At 53.8% G+C, this 16,010-nt stretch overlaps 2 protein-coding genes across 4 annotated transcripts in view; one reads left to right on the forward strand and one right to left on the reverse strand.

The window, feature by feature from the left end:
* The window catches only part of IGHMBP2 (immunoglobulin mu DNA binding protein 2), a 58,219-nt gene extending 49,095 nt beyond the window's left edge, over positions 1-9,124 (forward strand). For both annotated transcript variants that reach the window (XM_075048543.1, XM_075048545.1), the window contains 3 exons: positions 1,958-2,791; positions 3,439-3,623; positions 6,068-9,124. In XM_075048543.1, the coding sequence (XP_074904644.1) occupies positions 1,958-2,791; positions 3,439-3,623; positions 6,068-6,265 (1,217 nt within the window). In that variant the 3' untranslated portion in view covers positions 6,266-9,124. The remainder of the gene's footprint in view (positions 1-1,957; positions 2,792-3,438; positions 3,624-6,067) is intronic.
* An 80-nt stretch (positions 9,125-9,204) lies between these two features.
* SYT12 (synaptotagmin 12) lies at positions 9,205-16,010 on the reverse strand. 2 transcript variants are annotated; one of them, XM_075048547.1, is made up of 7 exons: positions 15,951-16,010; positions 14,349-14,542; positions 13,631-14,023; positions 11,195-11,410; positions 10,968-11,088; positions 10,607-10,740; positions 9,205-9,956 (listed from the first exon to the last, which is right to left on the reverse strand). In XM_075048547.1, exons 1-7 carry the CDS (start codon positions 15,985-15,987, stop codon positions 9,783-9,785), a joined length of 1,269 nt encoding a protein of 422 aa, XP_074904648.1. In that variant the 5' UTR covers positions 15,988-16,010; the 3' UTR covers positions 9,205-9,782. The 2 variants fall into 2 exon arrangements, with proteins under 2 accessions (XP_074904648.1, XP_074904647.1); XM_075048546.1 differs by lacking the exon at positions 15,951-16,010 and having other exon boundaries at positions 14,349-14,647.

The following is a 16,010-nucleotide window of genomic DNA, read 5'->3' on the forward strand; positions in this document are numbered from 1 at the left end:
CCTTTTCAGCCTTTTCTTTTTTTTTTTAATGAACAAATATATTTGCTGTCAAAGTTGCAGAGGAAGGCACCCATGCTAGGCAGCAGGTAAAATGGGAGCTAGTACTGCTTAGTTTGAAGGTTTCCTGGCTATTGAGGTCTCAGAAATTATTTAAACTGGGGTCCTAAGAATGGCACAAGTCACATTAGCATCACATTTACTGGAGTGCCAAGCACGTCCTGCAAAAGGTGAAAATTTAGGGGGCTTATTTCTTGGATTTGGAGCCTGTTTTGGGTCACTTCCCTGAAGAAAGCAAGCAGGAGCTGGCATTACAAGTCATGCACAGAAAATGCTTCTTTTGGGAGCAAAATCTAGAGCGGAAAATTGAGTTCTTTCCTATCAGCAGCTGCAGCAAAAGTTAATAGCTGGAAAAAAGCTGCTGCCCTGGAGTTGTGAGTCTCCTTTGGTGAACCCATGCTGAAGGGTTTTGTGGCAGCCAGCTTGAGCAGAGGGCATGAGTGGAACTGCTCCATAAACCACCTCTCTCCCGTGTGTGGACTACTGCCCTTTTCAAACCCACAGTGAGACACGTGCCTTGCTGCACTACCTTTGCTGCTAATGCTGCTGAAGATTAAACACTGTGTATGTGCTGGGAGTGCTGATATCTAGAAAAAAAAAAGGGGAAAGGATAGATGGAAGGAGGAGAGGTTTTTTGGGTTTGTTTTGTTTTGTTTTTTGGTGTTTTTTTTAAGAAAGCCTAGAGCAAGAAAAGCAGCGTTGTGGGGAGAATGGAGGTGGGGGACAGGACTAAGAATAGTCCTTATTCATGAGTGACTCACCTCGCCTTTGCTCAGTAGGAGCTGGTGTCCTCCATGAAGGCGTGCGTCCCCCAACCCCTTCCCATGCACAGCGAGCAGCCAAAGCTCAGATGCAGTGCAGGAATTACTTGCTTTCCTGGGGGCACGAAGCAGCTTCTTATGGTGTCTGGGCACGGCTCTGGGCTGCATGGGGCACAAGAGATGTTGTTAGCCCCCTCTGAGACCCCTGGGAGAAATCCATACCCTTTTTGCAGCTCCATTTCTCAGTTCAGAGGAGGCCAGGGACATTGACCAGCAGTGCCTGTCCCTCTGCAGCCATTACCTATGCAGCAGGAAACCCTCTTGCCAGATCAGAGGAGTTAGACTTGCCCCTGCAGTCAGGCAAAACCACATCAGAGAAGATGGAAATTGTTCTCTAAGCTGCAGAGCACGGAGAGGGGAATCACCCACACCCTGTTCCTCAAAGGCAGTACAAACTAGACTGCTCAGCCACAGCAAGACAAGGCAGAAACAGAGCCAGGCTGGTCACCACACTGGCAGAGACATTAATTTCTTCCCAACTGGCCTCCTCTTTATCCCCAGGAGCTGGAAACTCAAAAGCCGCCCACACTACCCTTCTTGCTAGCTGATCCTCACTGAGTCATCTTGGCATTTGCTAGCTCTTACTGCTTTTCTTTGACAAAATAGTCAGAGAGCAGAAGCAAACCTTGCAGAGTTTCCTAAATGGCTATTACTTTAAACCTGCCAAGAGTTTGGGGCAGGCGGGGGAGGGGATTGTATAGAACCGGGTATATTTCTTTACCTGCAGTTCCTCTTCTGTTACAAGGAGAGCCTCTTCCACGTTTCTCCATATTGTATTTGCTCCCAGGTCCTAGCTTGACCTTGTGTCATGGGCCACCCAGGAAAGTATTTCTTCTCTCCATGTACCACCCATCCTCCTCCCGACCCTAGGAGCTAAGTGGGAAGCCCTAGCTCTGGCTGGTGGGTGGTGAAACAGAGGCAGAAAGATGAAGGTAACGGCGTGTCAGGGACCAGAGCCCAGCAAATACTGACTCCCACCCTTCAGCTAAGCAACGCTTCAATCATTTGGGCCAAATCTAGACCTGGAGCCAACCCTGTACCCACTGACGGTCCTTCATCCCTTGGTTTCTTTCTCACAGGTGAAGTGGGCTTTCTTGCGGAAGACCGGCGGATAAATGTAGCAGTGACCCGCGCCCGGCGCCACGTGGCTGTCATCTGCGACACCCGCACTGTCAGCAACCAAACCTTTCTGAAGCGGCTGGTGGATTATTTCAACCAGTATGGGGAGGTACGCACAGCCTTTGAGTACCTCGACAACCTCGTGCCTGAAAACTACACTCAGGAGGACTGCAGCGAGCGGCAGCAAGGTGCAAAGCTTCCTGCAGCACCTGGCCCCAAAAAGCAGCCACCTCTGGGGAAGAAACTCAAAGCAGCAGCAACCAAACCAGGGTGTCAGAAGCCAGAAGCGAGTTTCTCCCCAAACACAAGCGGACCTGGGAGAGAGAGCCCAGGGACAAAAGACAGTGCTGATGGATTCAAGGCCATGCTGGTGGCCTTCCTGGAGAGCAGTGAGATGCAGCTGGATTTCCCCCCATCCCTCAATTCTCACGATCGGATGCTGGTTCACCTAATGGCAGAGGAGTACGGGCTGCAGCATGTGAGCACCGGCGAAGGGAGGGACCGGTACATCAGTGTTCGCAAGAAAGAGCCTGCCAAGACTTCGCTACCCACAGCCACCCCCCGCATCAAGCAGCTCCCCCTTCCTCAGCCACAACATCCCAGCAGGGAAACTCCTGTCCCTGCTGAGCCAGGAGGAAGCAGTGAGGGCTCAGGAAAAGTGGACCTGAAAACCCTGCACCTGGAGAGAGTTCAGAGGGAGAAAGCCAGACGGGAGGAGGCAGCGAGGAAGGCCCAGGAGCCCAGTGCCAGTCTTCAGGGCAGCAGCAGGAAAAAAGACAAAAGGGAAGCCAAAGGTAGGTCACTCTCTTCGTAACCAGAACAATTAATGGTTTTCCTTGAATGGATTATGCTATTTAATCCCCGTATTTTTGCCTCCAGGCCTTGGGATTTGTCTGCACATGTGGAGCATGGGATGTGGCTCTTGGAAAGCTCTCTAATGCTTTTCACTGCAGAGATGTGAGAACTGGCAGGAGCATGCATCACTTGGCTGCAGCATCTGGGGAGAGGGGTTTTGGATGCCTGGAGGCATGTTTCTTAAGTCAAAAGAAAAACATTAGGGACCCTTTCCCAGGAAGAGAGGCTCAGGAGTTAGATTGGAGGCTCCCAAAGGTGGGGAGAGGGACCAAGAGGAATACCTGGCCCACACTGAAGGATGCAGTTGCCTCCTAAACAGAGGCAGGGGAAAACAGAGCCAGGAGATACCTGAGGATGCTGCAGGTGGGAGCCTTGAGCTCCTGCTAGTGCCTTTGAACACAGGCCAGAGTTTACTGGCATGATGGACCTCATAAGGGCAGAAATCCCAATCACTGCAAACAGCAACTCCCTGGACCCCATGCTGCTTCTCACTAGCCCAGGCTGTAGCTGTGGGTTGCTCTGGTTTGTTCTCAATTTCTAAGCAGGTGGTTAAATGGCATGGGCTATTCCCCTGTCTTCTCCCCAGGAAAGCCAGCAGTTAAGAGCGGAGCAAACAGCATGGCAGAAGAAGATATCGACGCTCTGATTTCAGCTGCCATTAAAGCTGACAACACCTGTGGCTTCCCCCGCTGCAAAGCCAGCGTTACAACCCTGGGACAGCTTTGCCTTCACTGCAATAGGCGCTACTGCCTCAGCCATCACATCCCGGAGGTATGTCTGGGGCCAGGCAGCCTGCCCAGGGCTTTGAGCACTGAGGGGGCTGGAGAGGAGTAGGATGTGCCAAGCAGCATGGGTTTAACATGGGAATTTTCCCTGTTGAGCTTCCCAGACAGGATTTCCTTGCAAGGAGTTAAAAGCAGAACCCTTTCTGTCAGAGCTTTTGCTAGAGCTGCAGTTAGAAAGGGCTGCCAGGCATTAACACATGGGCTCTGCACACCTCCTCCTGAGAGCTTTTTTCTTTTTTCCCCCTCTTGCTTTGTTCCCTTCTTTACCGTCCTTTGGCATTTACACTCCCAGGTTGTGCAGATAAGGCAAGGCAGAGAGGAGAAATGAAGAGGCATGAGCTTAAGGCAGTGACTTGAGGGAGCCTGGATACTCAATTCCTAGCTCTTTGCAGATTCCCTGTGCAACCTGGGGACAAGTCAAGGCTTGAGCCCATACAGAGCAACACTGCATGCCTGGTTAGCAATTAGGCATTTCCTTAAGTGCCTTACTGGCTTGGAGCTGAGTTGCTCCACACTGTGCAGCCTCAGCTTTAGCTCCCATCCATACCTGAGTGACAGCAGTCCCTCAGCCCCTTCTACTCTGCTTTCTTGTGGTGGAGGACTCTCAAGCAGGCATCTCAGCAGCCCTGTAACGTCCTGTACCTCCGTGGGAGGGGTAGTGTGATGGCCACTGAACCAACAGCTTCTTCCTTGCTGTTCTTCCGTAGCTAGTTGAAAGCCCTTTCCTCCTCAGATCTGGGAAGGAAGGAAACTAAACTTAAACTGGTGTCAGGCTTCATCTTTCTGTTCAGGTGCAGAGGCAGGCAGGTAAGTTTAAGCCTCCAGGGTTGGCAGTGTGATGCTTCATGGTAAGCTGGCCTTGGGGTTTGAGTCCTGTGGGCAGAGCTGACGTGGCTGGGTGGTGGCTGTGATGAGTACACAGGCTGAGAGTTAACGATTTTCCATTCAGCCGCAGCATCCTGTGCCCATCATCCCTTGTCCTACATCACCTGGGCATAGCTCTTTGCTATGTGGAGCCTCCCAGAGCTTAGCAACATTTAGTAAGCTGACCTATAAATCCTCAGCATAGATTTTTTTTTCCCCTTGTCAAGTACTATCTGTTTCCATGGCAAAGAATAGTTGCATTTATGGTCATTCACAATCCAATTGGGATATAAATTTATTTCCTGCAGAATCGCCTCTCCCTGCTGAATTGTAATGAGGACTCCAGTGAGAAACAATTGGAAGAATAAAGTCCATGTCAACAAGTTTTTCTTGAGTTTTAAAGTTCAGCCCTTTTTCCAGGTGTTGTCAAGCTTTGATGTGAAATAACCTGGGACCTCCTATCCCCTAAGAGGGGCTAGCACATACCTGGAGCCATCTCAGAGGAAATGGAGCCTCTGCATATGGAGGGTCCCTGTTCAGAAAGAGCTCATATTCCCCCTTTAGCAGCCCCCAGCTGCTGAACCCATCCCCATCCAGTACAGCACAGCAGACCCCAATGACTGATGGTCAACCTGCGCTCCAGCACCTACTGATGCAGGAGTTACTGTCCGTTTTAAAGTTGGTCTGGAGGGTCTGTTAGCTACAGCCGGTTTAGATCGGGCAGCAGGCTCAGAAATCCCAGTCCTGGCTAGGAGCTGTGTGCCAGGTGCTGTGCATGGCTATTCCCAGCCATTGGCAGCCTGCTCCAGCAGCACTAACAGGGACAGGAAGGTTTGTCACAGCACTGGAAGAATGGGCTGGGATCCTCAGATCAGCTTATGTTCATGAAAACATCAAGTGACTTTGGGATGGACCAAGCAGAAGGGGTAAACTTCTAGGATCTCTAATTTAGACCTGGTGGAGATGATTCAGAGCGGTGTTGAACTTGGCTTAATGCACCTTAAACATGGTCTGGGCTTCAGTGCAGACTGGTTTTGGAAAAGGTTTACCTGCACAAAATTAACATTATGAAGCTTTTTTTATTCCAGTACAGAAGACAGATCTAATTACATTAAAGCAGCTGATAAATGGCTAAAAAGGTCTCCTCTTATTTCCCAAGTCACCTTTCCTGTTTCACTCCTTTTTCCCCTCAAGTCATACTGTATTAGCAGAGAACATAAGCGGGAGCTCAGTTTTATTTCCAGCCCTCATGCAAGAACCATAAAAGATCTAGCTGTTCACATGACAAGTGTGAGTTTTCCCCAGATGTTTAAAGCTTTGGAAGGAGGCACTTAAATGGTCCAAAAGGATGACTTACCTGCTGTGCAGATTCCAGAAGCACAAAAATTATCTTTATGTTTTGTTTTCTGTTAGAGGAGCTATAAATAAATGGGAGGTGGTTTTATGTGGGTGCAAAGCAGGTGGAAGAGGAATTACAGGCTCCAGGAATAAAATCTCCTTATTCCCAAGTATACAATCGCTGCCCTGTTTCCCGGCTGCCACCAGTGTCAGTTCTTTCTCCACCAGGTTCATGGCTGCGGGGAGAAGGCCAAGGCCCACGCACAGCAGAGGATTAGCAGAGAAGGGGTTCTCTATCCTGGGAGCGGCTCCAAAGACAAGTCCCTGGACCCAGCCAAGAGAGCCCATCTCCAGCAGCGCCTGGACAAGAAGCTCAGCGAACTGACCAGCCAGAGAAAGAGCAAAAAGAAAGACAAGGAGAAATGAAGGATCCGAATGCTACTTTTTTAACCTTGGAGTCACAGGTCAGACTACATAAACCAAAGATGCTATTAAAGGTACAGGGCCGTGCTGAGCCCGAGAGGAAAATAGGAGCTCTCATTTTTGGGTGCTAGACAGTTTGGAGCCAGTGTGCCTGAATAAATAGTCACTGGGCCTCCCTAAACCACAGAGCTGAGACAGAGGAAGGAGAGCAGATTTATTTGTCCCAGTTATCCTTATTGACGAAGTAATGGATGTACACAGAGAGACTGGACAATGCCAGTAAAGATGGATATTAAAACACCTAAAGCAATCAGCTGTCACTGTGACATTTTTCCCTGCTACAGTAAAAAGATAAATGTCTGAGTAGGAACACGAGAAGAACTGAAAACTCCAGGTGACCCTCTCCTCTAGGAAGGATGACTAAGAAAATGGATGCCTCCAGCTCCGTTTTCCCAGTCCAGCAATCCTCCTAGCACTGCCTGGAGTTGGAGCGGACTGGTGTGTCCACACAACAGCCAGCAAGACCCAAAGCCCTGGCTTGCCCTTCGGGAGCAGGCAGAGTTGGGCTGCATCCCCTCCCCACCATGCAAAGGGACTGCTGGGTGTGGGCTCAGCCCCATTGCAGGATGTGGCCCATGCAGTGCTCAACCCTGCTCCAGGGCTGCGTGGGGACGGAGAGACTTCAAGTCCTTACCTTGCCAGCACCACGGCAAGCTGCTCTGAAACACCTGGACCGCTGCTCTGGGATGGCTGCCATCTGCTGCCTTTGCTCACCATCCCGCCCAGTAGCACTGGCAATGTCTCTCCCTCTTCACTGTGTGCCGTTCCCTTCCCAGACCTGCTGAGGAGATGCATTTCTTTTCCCTGTCCTGCCCTTCCCGCAAAGCTCCTTGGGGGCCTGTGTCCACTGGTAAGGTCCACAGTGGCAAAGGCAAGGTACGGCTGTGCAAGCTTTGTGCAGCCCTCCCAGGCAGGAGGGAGCCTCATGTTCAGCATCGCCCATCCCTCCCAGAGCTTTTCCCTGGTCCCATACCCCCCCCAAAACTAATCCATATCCCATGTTGTTTTCTACCTGCTGATCCTCATCTGCAAAGCACCTCTTCATCCACCCACAGCCTTCTGCCCCATCCACTGTCCTTGATGGCTCCGAGCGGGTACCAATGCATCGCACAGGGTCCACTACCCCCTGAGGAATAGCTCAAGCAGCCAGGGTGGCACATGTGGGCCCCAGGATGAAGGAAAAGGTGCTGAGATGCCTCCACAGAGGAATGGTTGGAGAGAGGCATAGTAAAAAGCCCCAAACCACACATGCCCCACCATTTTGGGGGTGAACATCACAGATCTTGCCCACTGGTGATTTCAGCACCAGGGGAAGGCGCTCATCTCATCCTGACCAAAGGCTCAGCAGTTTGCAGGAGCTGCAACATAGCTAAGCATTTCTATGTCTGTCTCTCTTCCCAAATGCTAGATGAGGTAGCTAATAAGCAAATTTTCCCCCAAATCTCAGTGACTGTTAGTACAGGCTGTGAACACCTTCAAAAAAAACCCTTCCTCATCCTTTAGTAAACCTCATCCTTCAAAAAACCCTCCATTTGCAGCCCCAGTCCTGGGCAAACCCAGCCTGCCTGCACCTACCTCAGCTCTGAGCGTTGCCTTGGCTCATGCCTTGGTGCCCGGGGCTGGCTGTGCGTCAGCCCGCAGAGGGATGGCACCGGCTCGCACGGCAGCAGATGGGACATCAGGGCTCCTGGAGGGAAGGGTGGGGAGGAGGAAGAGACAGAGCGTGGGAGAAGAAAATCTGCGCATCAGCAAGTGGTGTTGGGCATATACGGGGGAAAGAGCCAGAGTGGTGCCTATGAGGGGGTGTGGAGAGGGAAGATGCAACAGAAATCGCAGCCTCATCCCGAAACGAAGGTCAGGCAAAGAAGACGGATGAGCAGAAAGGAAAAATGCTGCCAGCTCAGGGTACCACCACGGTATTATCTTTAATCGGGGATAAATGGCTCATTCACACTTTTTTTCCACTCATATCATTCAAGCAACCACATCCCTGACCGTGCTCACCCCATGGCACCGGCTTTCTGGCAAACAGCCCCAAACACCCCCAGATTCCCCTGCCTGGCTTTCTGCCAGCATTCTGCAGGCAGAGAAAAGCCAAGGCTCTGGTGCAAGCGAGGGATGTGTCTCCAGGGCATCCTCTGCCCACGAGCCCATGCCATGGGGGAGCTCCATCAGAGCCCTCCATCTGTCACCCTCCAGAAAATAGAGTGGGCATCAGCAATCCCAAAAAAACCCAAACCTTACCCCAGGGCTGGTCCTCGCTTGGGCCAGGTGCCCACGAGCAGACAGGATCCAAACAGATTTTTCCCCTCCCTTCTCCCTGAAACAGGAGTTGGGCTTAAAAATAAAAAAATTGCAGGAGTCTCATGTCTGCCTTCGGTCACAGGGCCAAGACGTTCCTCTCTGCACCCAGATTTTGGATAAAATGAGCGAGCTTTGGGATGAGCAAGTCAAAGCATAACTCCAGGACTAGGGGCTGTAAAAAATAACCCCCAGTTGCGAGCTTTGTGTTAAAAGAGCAGGAATTTGCTGTGCTGTTATGAGCAGCTCTGAGGGTTAGCTTAGCTGGGGAAAGTGGCCAGGGTGGGAAAAGCTGACCCCAATCGTGTTCGACCTTTAGGGAATGACTCTCAGCCTGGATCTGACCTCAAACCTAAGAGGTTGAAAAAACACTCGTCAGGTCCAGACACCCCTCTGCAGCCAGTAGAGAGATGGGCAGAGATTTACTCTACTTGGAAAAAGATGGAAGGAAAACACATATGTAATAACAATTGCTTTTTCTGCTGTTATTTCTCCCTTTTTCCATTCTCTTTGGAAATGTTTCAGCCCTGGTGCAGCGCATCAAAATCCCACTGAAACCCAACAGAAAAACCACACACGCCGAGAGAAACCATGCCGTGCTGGCACTTTATCAACCGCCTCTCCATTTCCCGCCCTCCCCTCCCCGCATTCGACCAAAAACCACCTTCCAAAGAAATCCACCCCCTCCGTGGGAGCTCTTAGGGCCCACGTTCGAGGGCACCACGGATTTTGGGGGGCCACCAGGGAGCATGCGGGATGCTCAGGAGCCCAGCTGGCGGCCGGGCAGCGGTTTGGGGAGGTTGTTGCTGGTTTTGGTCCATCTGAAGGGAGGGCTCCTTTCTCGGCAGGTCTGTTCACAGCCCCCAGCGCATGCGAGGGTGACCCGGATGGGGAGAGGCACAGCCAAGGAGTAGCTCTGTCCTCCAAATATTTCGGCAGCGAGTTGCTCTGGTCAAGGTGCGCTGGCAGCTCTGCCTTTTCAGCACTGCAAAGTCTCGCTCAGCCCCTGTCTGGCAGCAAACGCCGTGTTGCGGCAGCTCTCAGGGGAGCCACCGGCCAGGCAGAGCCCCCCTCTGCCCGCTGTCCCCGGGGCAGAGCCGGTGTCGGGGTGCAGGACCCCGGAGGCATGGCAGGCTCCCCCCCAGACCCCGCCAGCAGCCTAGTTTCTCCGGAGCGGGTGCCACATGGAGACGGGCTTCCTCAGCGTGGCCAGCATCTGGTTCCAGTGTGTGATGCCCATCCCGCTGGCCGCCGGGCCGATCAGGACGTGGCCCATGTTGTCGGCGCGGCCGTCCTCACCGCACTCGGCCACCGTCACCCGCAGGGACAGGTCCTGCGGGGGAGCACAAGGCCATCACAACAGCCCAGCACAGACCAGTCGCTGTATTGCTAGCACTGACACCCCCCCCCCCCCGTATATACGCATCCCCATATGCTCTCCAACCAGACATGCACGCACAAGCATACCCCCAGCACTATCCCATATGTACACGTCCCCTATATCCCCCACCCCATAAATACACACCCACCAGCTATACCCTGTATATACACATCCCTCCATATCCACCTCCCCATACTTGAAAACTATATATGCTTATCCCCATACACAACTATATCCCATATATACATCCCCCTACTTTCCTCACATCCCCTAAACCCATGCAGGCACCCATGCCCATACACAACCATACCCTATACATATGCATCCCCCATATGTCCCAACTCACACATACACATTGCTCCCCCCAGCAGCCATACACATATATCCCCCATACACACACATCCCCCTATGCCCCCTACCCCATGCATACATCCCCCCCCAAACCATATATGCAGATATATGGCCCCACTCCACAGCTCCTATGATCCCCTCGGCCCCCCTCACACCCCAGGAGGTCCCCACTAGCGCAGGGATTTGGGACCTCGAGAAGCAATAAGACGTGCCCCCCCAGGCTGGGACGTGCCCCCTGAGCCGGGACAGACCTGGAGCACGATAGCCGGCACTGAGAAAATCATGGCCTCATTGAACACAGGGTTGGTGTCGTCCCTCTTCACCGCTGTCTTCTTCTTGCTGATCTTCCTCCCGTCCTGCAGCAGGTACACCTTGACGAAGGGATCTGCTCGGGGCGGGGGGAGAGAAAAACCCCGGGATCAGTCATGCATTTCTCCTGTGATATGGAGAAAGTGGGGGAAACCATCTCCGGCGGACCTTCCTTGTAGGGTCTGTCCTCAGGGGGAGCCACTCCAATAAATACCCATGTAGCGTAGTAGGATAAGCCAGGATGAAAGCTCACCTCCAGCCCGCAGAAGACGAAGGGACCCCTCCCCGGCATCCCCCGCTCACCTGCGGTCACTTTGCCGTTGGTCCACACGAGGTTCTTGGCTTTGACCACCACCACTGTCAGGCGCTCGGCCGTGGGCAGGTAGCTCAGGGAGAGCAGGATCTCCCCCACCGTGTCCACCGCCTGCGGGACACAATGTCCCATCACCCACGGACCCCCAGCCCAACCGGGAGGAGAAACCCCCCAAAAAACCTGGGTGGGAGATGGACCACCGCCCCCGCCCGCTCACCTTGTTCATGTCCTGCAGGTAGAGCCAGGCGTTGAAGGGACGGGTGGCCAGGTCCAGGTCAGAGAGCTTGAGCTCGGCCACGCCGGTGCTGACGTTCCTCTCGTCCTCATCGATGCCGAAGACAGAGAAGCGCAGGCTGTTCTCCTCCAGCGCTGCCGGGTCCAGCGGGATGGAGAAGTGCTCGTCAAAGGCCACAGCGTAAGCGCTCCGCTGAATCTGCCACGGGGAAGGGGGGGGATTGCCTTGATACCTGCCGGGTTTTAGGGCCACGTCCGAGATCTACCCCGGTTCTCTCGTGGGAATTGCGAGGAGCACGTGGCTTCGGGACAGCGAGGGCAGGGCTTCCCCCAGCCCAAAGGAGCTGGGGGGTCCCAGCCTCGATGGGGACAAAAGTTATTTCCCACCTGTCAGCAGCAGCAGCTGAGTGATTGGGGTAGAAAATAGGGGCTGGGACCTGCCCCGTTGCCTACTAATTCTTTTAATTAAAAATTTAAGGTTGGTCTGGTGCTCTCAGATGCAAGAGCCAGGCATCCCCACACCCTGGGAGTTCAGATCTGCGGCTGGCTCAGCCACTCCGGGCTACAGGATTTGGCTGAGGGGGTGCAACCCCCAGCCCCTCTCCGAGCCAGAGCCAACAGGCTTCGCAAACCCTAAACGCCCCAAATGGGGACAATGCTTTTTGCCAGATGTCGTCTCTACGACCCATCATTCACTTGGAGCAAACACAGCAGCAACTCCCCAGGGACGCATCCTGCCGGGTGCTGGTCACTACCTGGCCCCAAAGTGCTGGCGGGGGGAACTGCTCTGAAATCACGGCTTTAGAGACTGGTTTTGTCCTACTCCAGCCCTATTTCTTTTGGCAACCAAGGTACCACCCACAAATCAGGGTTTTGTCCTAAAGGGAGGCCCAGTGCTCCCATGGGATGGAAAGCCGCAGCCTCGGATGGCATGGAGCAAAGTGGAGCCACCAGCTCCCCGCCAACCATCAAAAGCCGGGTGCCGCGGCGGAAAAGTGATCCCACTGCGGGACCAGGGGTCTCAGCCCTGAACCCATCGGGCTTCATCACCCCAAGATCCGCCCGGACTCCCCAGCAGCAGTGGGGAGATGGTTCATCTCATCCCAAGGACTTTCTCACATCTGTCCGTCTTCTCCTCGATGTGCTCCATCCCTGAGATGGAGGACACGGAGCAGCTCACAAGGCGGCACCGTCCATCACCCCCTTCCTAGCGCAGCAGTCCCATCCTCTCCCATCGGATACCACCGACCTCCAGAGTCCCCGAGGGATTCAAGTATCTCTATGGGAAAAGCAGGTTTGCAGCTCTCCGCTTTATAGCACTGGTGGCTGTCTGTCTGCAGCCAACATTATATTTTGGGATCTCTGGATGAAAGGTACAACAAAATGTTAGCTGCTATTTTTAAAAAAACCCCAACATAAGTACTATAAAGGAAAAGAACCAAATGTGTCTTTATAACTTGTCTCAGGACAGCAAAAGAGGGTAAATAGCGCTGGTGAATTATAAATAATGATGCTAAATAATGAATATCTCCAGAGCATAAATAAAGAGCCTGATCTCTGGATGGAAAAGCAGTCTTAAAAGGGCACCGTGGAAATATTTTAAAGGCAGTGGTTTTTGTGCTCTCTGGAATGGTACCTCCACCCCCTTGGAAAGGTTTCTTCAGTGGGATGAAGCTTTCTGCTCTTTTCTGGAATAACCTGATTAAATCAAACTGGCTGACCCTGAGCTTTGCAAAAAGCAGCTGCTGAAAGAAAACTGAGGCTCCTGCTTTCCAAGAGCAGCTTTTGGGGCACCTAAAAAGGGAGGTTTTGCCCCCAAACCACCCCCAGTTCTGGCCGTGCTGGTGCAGCTGCAGCTGCCTGGATCTTTGGCCACTGCATCCCGTGCTGGGAGGGAAAGCATCACGGCTGCAGGGCAGCGCGCTCGGGCTTCGTTAGGGTGAATCAAGTGTGTGGGGACATGGCACAACACTGGCAGCACGTGCCCAAAACGCTGCCTCTCCCCACATCCCACCCCAGACCGCTTCCTCCACCTCCCGCAGCAGCCCCAGCCCCCAGAGCAGGGAAAGTCAAGCAGGAAAACTTGCCACAAGCCACGCTCGGAGACGACAAAGTCATCACACATCCCAGTCAAGAGGGAGAAATTTCTGCCTCTGCTGGGTCTCCGATGAACAAACCAACCCCTCTGAGCCCCCCTACACTGCAGAACGCTGAAACCCCCCCGAGCAGGGCTCCAAAAATCCTGTGCCAACTGCACTCCACCCCAACACGTCCGGACCTCCCCACTCCCAAGGCCCCATCCCTGTCTTGGGGAGCTTGTCCAAGGGATGCTGCGACCCAAAAGCAAAGGCTGCAGCGGGCACGTGGCGAGCGATGCCACGTACACGCGGGGTTTTGTGCAGGGGGGCGAGCGGCTCACCCGGGAGATGCCGACGATCTGCTCGGCCGGGAGCAGGCTGATGCGCATGAAGCAGGACTCGAAGCGAGCGTCCTCCTTCTCCAGCAGGTCCTTGCCCTGCAGCAGCATCACGTGCAAGGTGGCCGCCTTCCCGTCGTACTCCATGGAGACCTCCACCTGCCCCACCGTGAAATCCTGCCCAAAGTTGTTCCCGATGGAGGAGATGGAGCTGAGGGAGTCGGCCGAGATGGATTTCTTCAATGGGCCGTAGGAGGCCAAGCCCAGGTCTTTGCTCATCAGCTCCAGGCTCCCCAGCTCGTTAATGCTCTCGAAGGTGTCGTCTGCCCGCAGGCTGGTCTTGCGGTTGGGCGAGGTCTTATCCGGCACCCTCTGCGAGCCCGGGGTCGTCCCTCGCTGCGAACAGGGAAAGGAAAACCAGGCGATGCAATCCCATCCCTTCGTACGAAGCCGGGGACAGCTGGGATTCGCTGGTGCCTTTTTGGATGCTGTACAGCCCCTGCTTGGCCTCAAGCTGCCGCGGCAGCAAACCCTGCACCTCCTGCAGCTCCCAAACCCTGTTTAGCAGCTCCACGCTGATCCCCCCAAACTCTCCAGCCACACCAGGTCACCACCTGTGGCTTTTTCCCCCCGTGAGAGGACGCGGGCGATGTTTTTGCCCCTCCAGCCACTCACGTGTTGCAAAGGGAAAGGAGGCGAGCCAAACCTTCCGCCCTTTTACCTTGTGTTTGACATCCGAATACGCCGCCCCGTACTTTTGCTCCAGGTATCGGTAGTCGTAGTTGGGGAAGGGGGAAGGTGCCGGGTAGCTGCCGGAGCGCCAGAGCTTCCAGAGGTTGACAGCGGCTATTCCCAGCAGCACCAAGGCACCGGCGGTGTAGATGCCGATCTCCCACCGAGGCGGGCTCGTGGTGACTGCGAGGGAACAAGAGGCACCGTGAGCTGTCTGCAACCCCAGGGCAGAGGCTTCATCCTCTGCTGCTTCCATGCCAGAAACTCAGTTCTAAGCTGTGAGGATGGGACTGGCCAAGGCGGGGGATAAACCCCAGTGTCCCACTTGGGCGGGTTGCAAATGGTGTCAGCCAGCAGCTTTGCAAGCCAAAAAAATCACAGTCCTCACTTTGCTTTCATGGGAGGTGAAGTGCACATGTATTTCAGCCTTGTTCCCCAGCAAACAAGAAAAATCAGTGAATTGCTGCATCACCCCAGGGGTGCTGGGGGGGTCCTTTCACCAGCTACAGATCTGTCCTGCTCACAGATGTGCTCAGCGCACTTCTGCATCGCCCTTTCAACCATAGGAAAACCCTCGCTGCTGCTTGGTTTCCCACAGGCTGGGGATGCCAAGAAAATCCAGAAATAGGAAAAAAAAAACAAAAAAACAAACAAACAAAAAGCTTATGGAAACAGGGGGGAAAAACCCCACAACTGCTGCTGTTGTGATCCAGGGAGGAGAAAGCCCAGGCTTGCGGCTGCAAAGCAGGGAGGACACAGCAGCCCTGCGATGGTACACTGAGCAGTTGTTGCTGCATTGCACCAGCCTCCATCACACCAGCGACTGAACCAACACCAATCACTCAGTGTAACACAAAAAAAGGGGAGAAAAAAAAAGATTTCTCATTAGAGCGCGCTGCTGGGGAGTCCTCCCGCGTCACGCCGCGGTGCTCCCTCCTTCAGCAGCAGCTTCAGAGCTAGAAAAAGCCCAAGCCAGGCTTACTCCCACATCACATCCGAGCAGAGGGACAACCCGCTGCTTCCCCCCCACCCCAAACCTCCTCCGGCAGGAGCCAGCAAACCGATAGATCAAAAAGGACCAACTGTTCGCACCCAAAGCACCTAATTTTGATCCCTCCAGAGGACCACGAGCAGCCCAGAGGGATCTCGTGGGTTGAAGCCTCAGGGTACGAGCCCGGTCCTGCTTCCTCCACCCCAACCCAAGCCCCTTATGATCTGCAAAGGGCTGCAATTTATCCCCCACATCCCCGGCTAAGGATGCTGGGGAAAGCGCCGCAGCTTTCTAGGGCACTCCCACACACGGAGGTTTTTGGTGCCGTCCGGCTCCAAGGAGTTCACGCACTCCTGCTACAGCAGGGCAGCAAAATTGGGGCAAAATAACCCTTTATTGGCTGTTACTTCTGAATGACTCCAGGTTTAAGGGTTTTACCCTTGTATTAGGAAACTAAACCCCGTATGCATGTGCAGCAAAGGGTTCCTCCTCCAGAGAGCAGCAAGGATCAGCAGTCCCTCCCGAGAGCAGCTCAGCATGCAAGCCCCGGCCAGCTCTGCCCCCAAAACCCTTCCCCGGGGCTCGCTCAGACGTACTCACCGCTTAAGCGGTATCTGCTTACATGACTGTTGTCCATGGCAAACGCTCCCCACTAGCGGG

Source organism: Buteo buteo, chromosome 16 (assembly GCF_964188355.1).
Source record: "Buteo buteo chromosome 16, bButBut1.hap1.1, whole genome shotgun sequence".
NCBI classification, from domain to species: domain Eukaryota; kingdom Metazoa; phylum Chordata; class Aves; order Accipitriformes; family Accipitridae; genus Buteo; species Buteo buteo.

Coding starts and splice junctions, on each gene's coding strand:
- SYT12 (XM_075048546.1), bottom strand. CDS start 14,615: ATGGAAGCAGCAGAGGATGAAGCCTCTGCCCTGGGGTTGCAGACAGCT. Junction 14,024..14,348: donor ATTCGGATGTCAAACACAAG/GTAAAAGGGCGG, acceptor CCCTGTTCGCAG/CGAGGGACGACCCCGGGCTC. Junction 11,411..13,630: donor AGATCGTCGGCATCTCCCGG/GTGAGCCGCTCG, acceptor TCCCCGTGGCAG/ATTCAGCGGAGCGCTTACGC.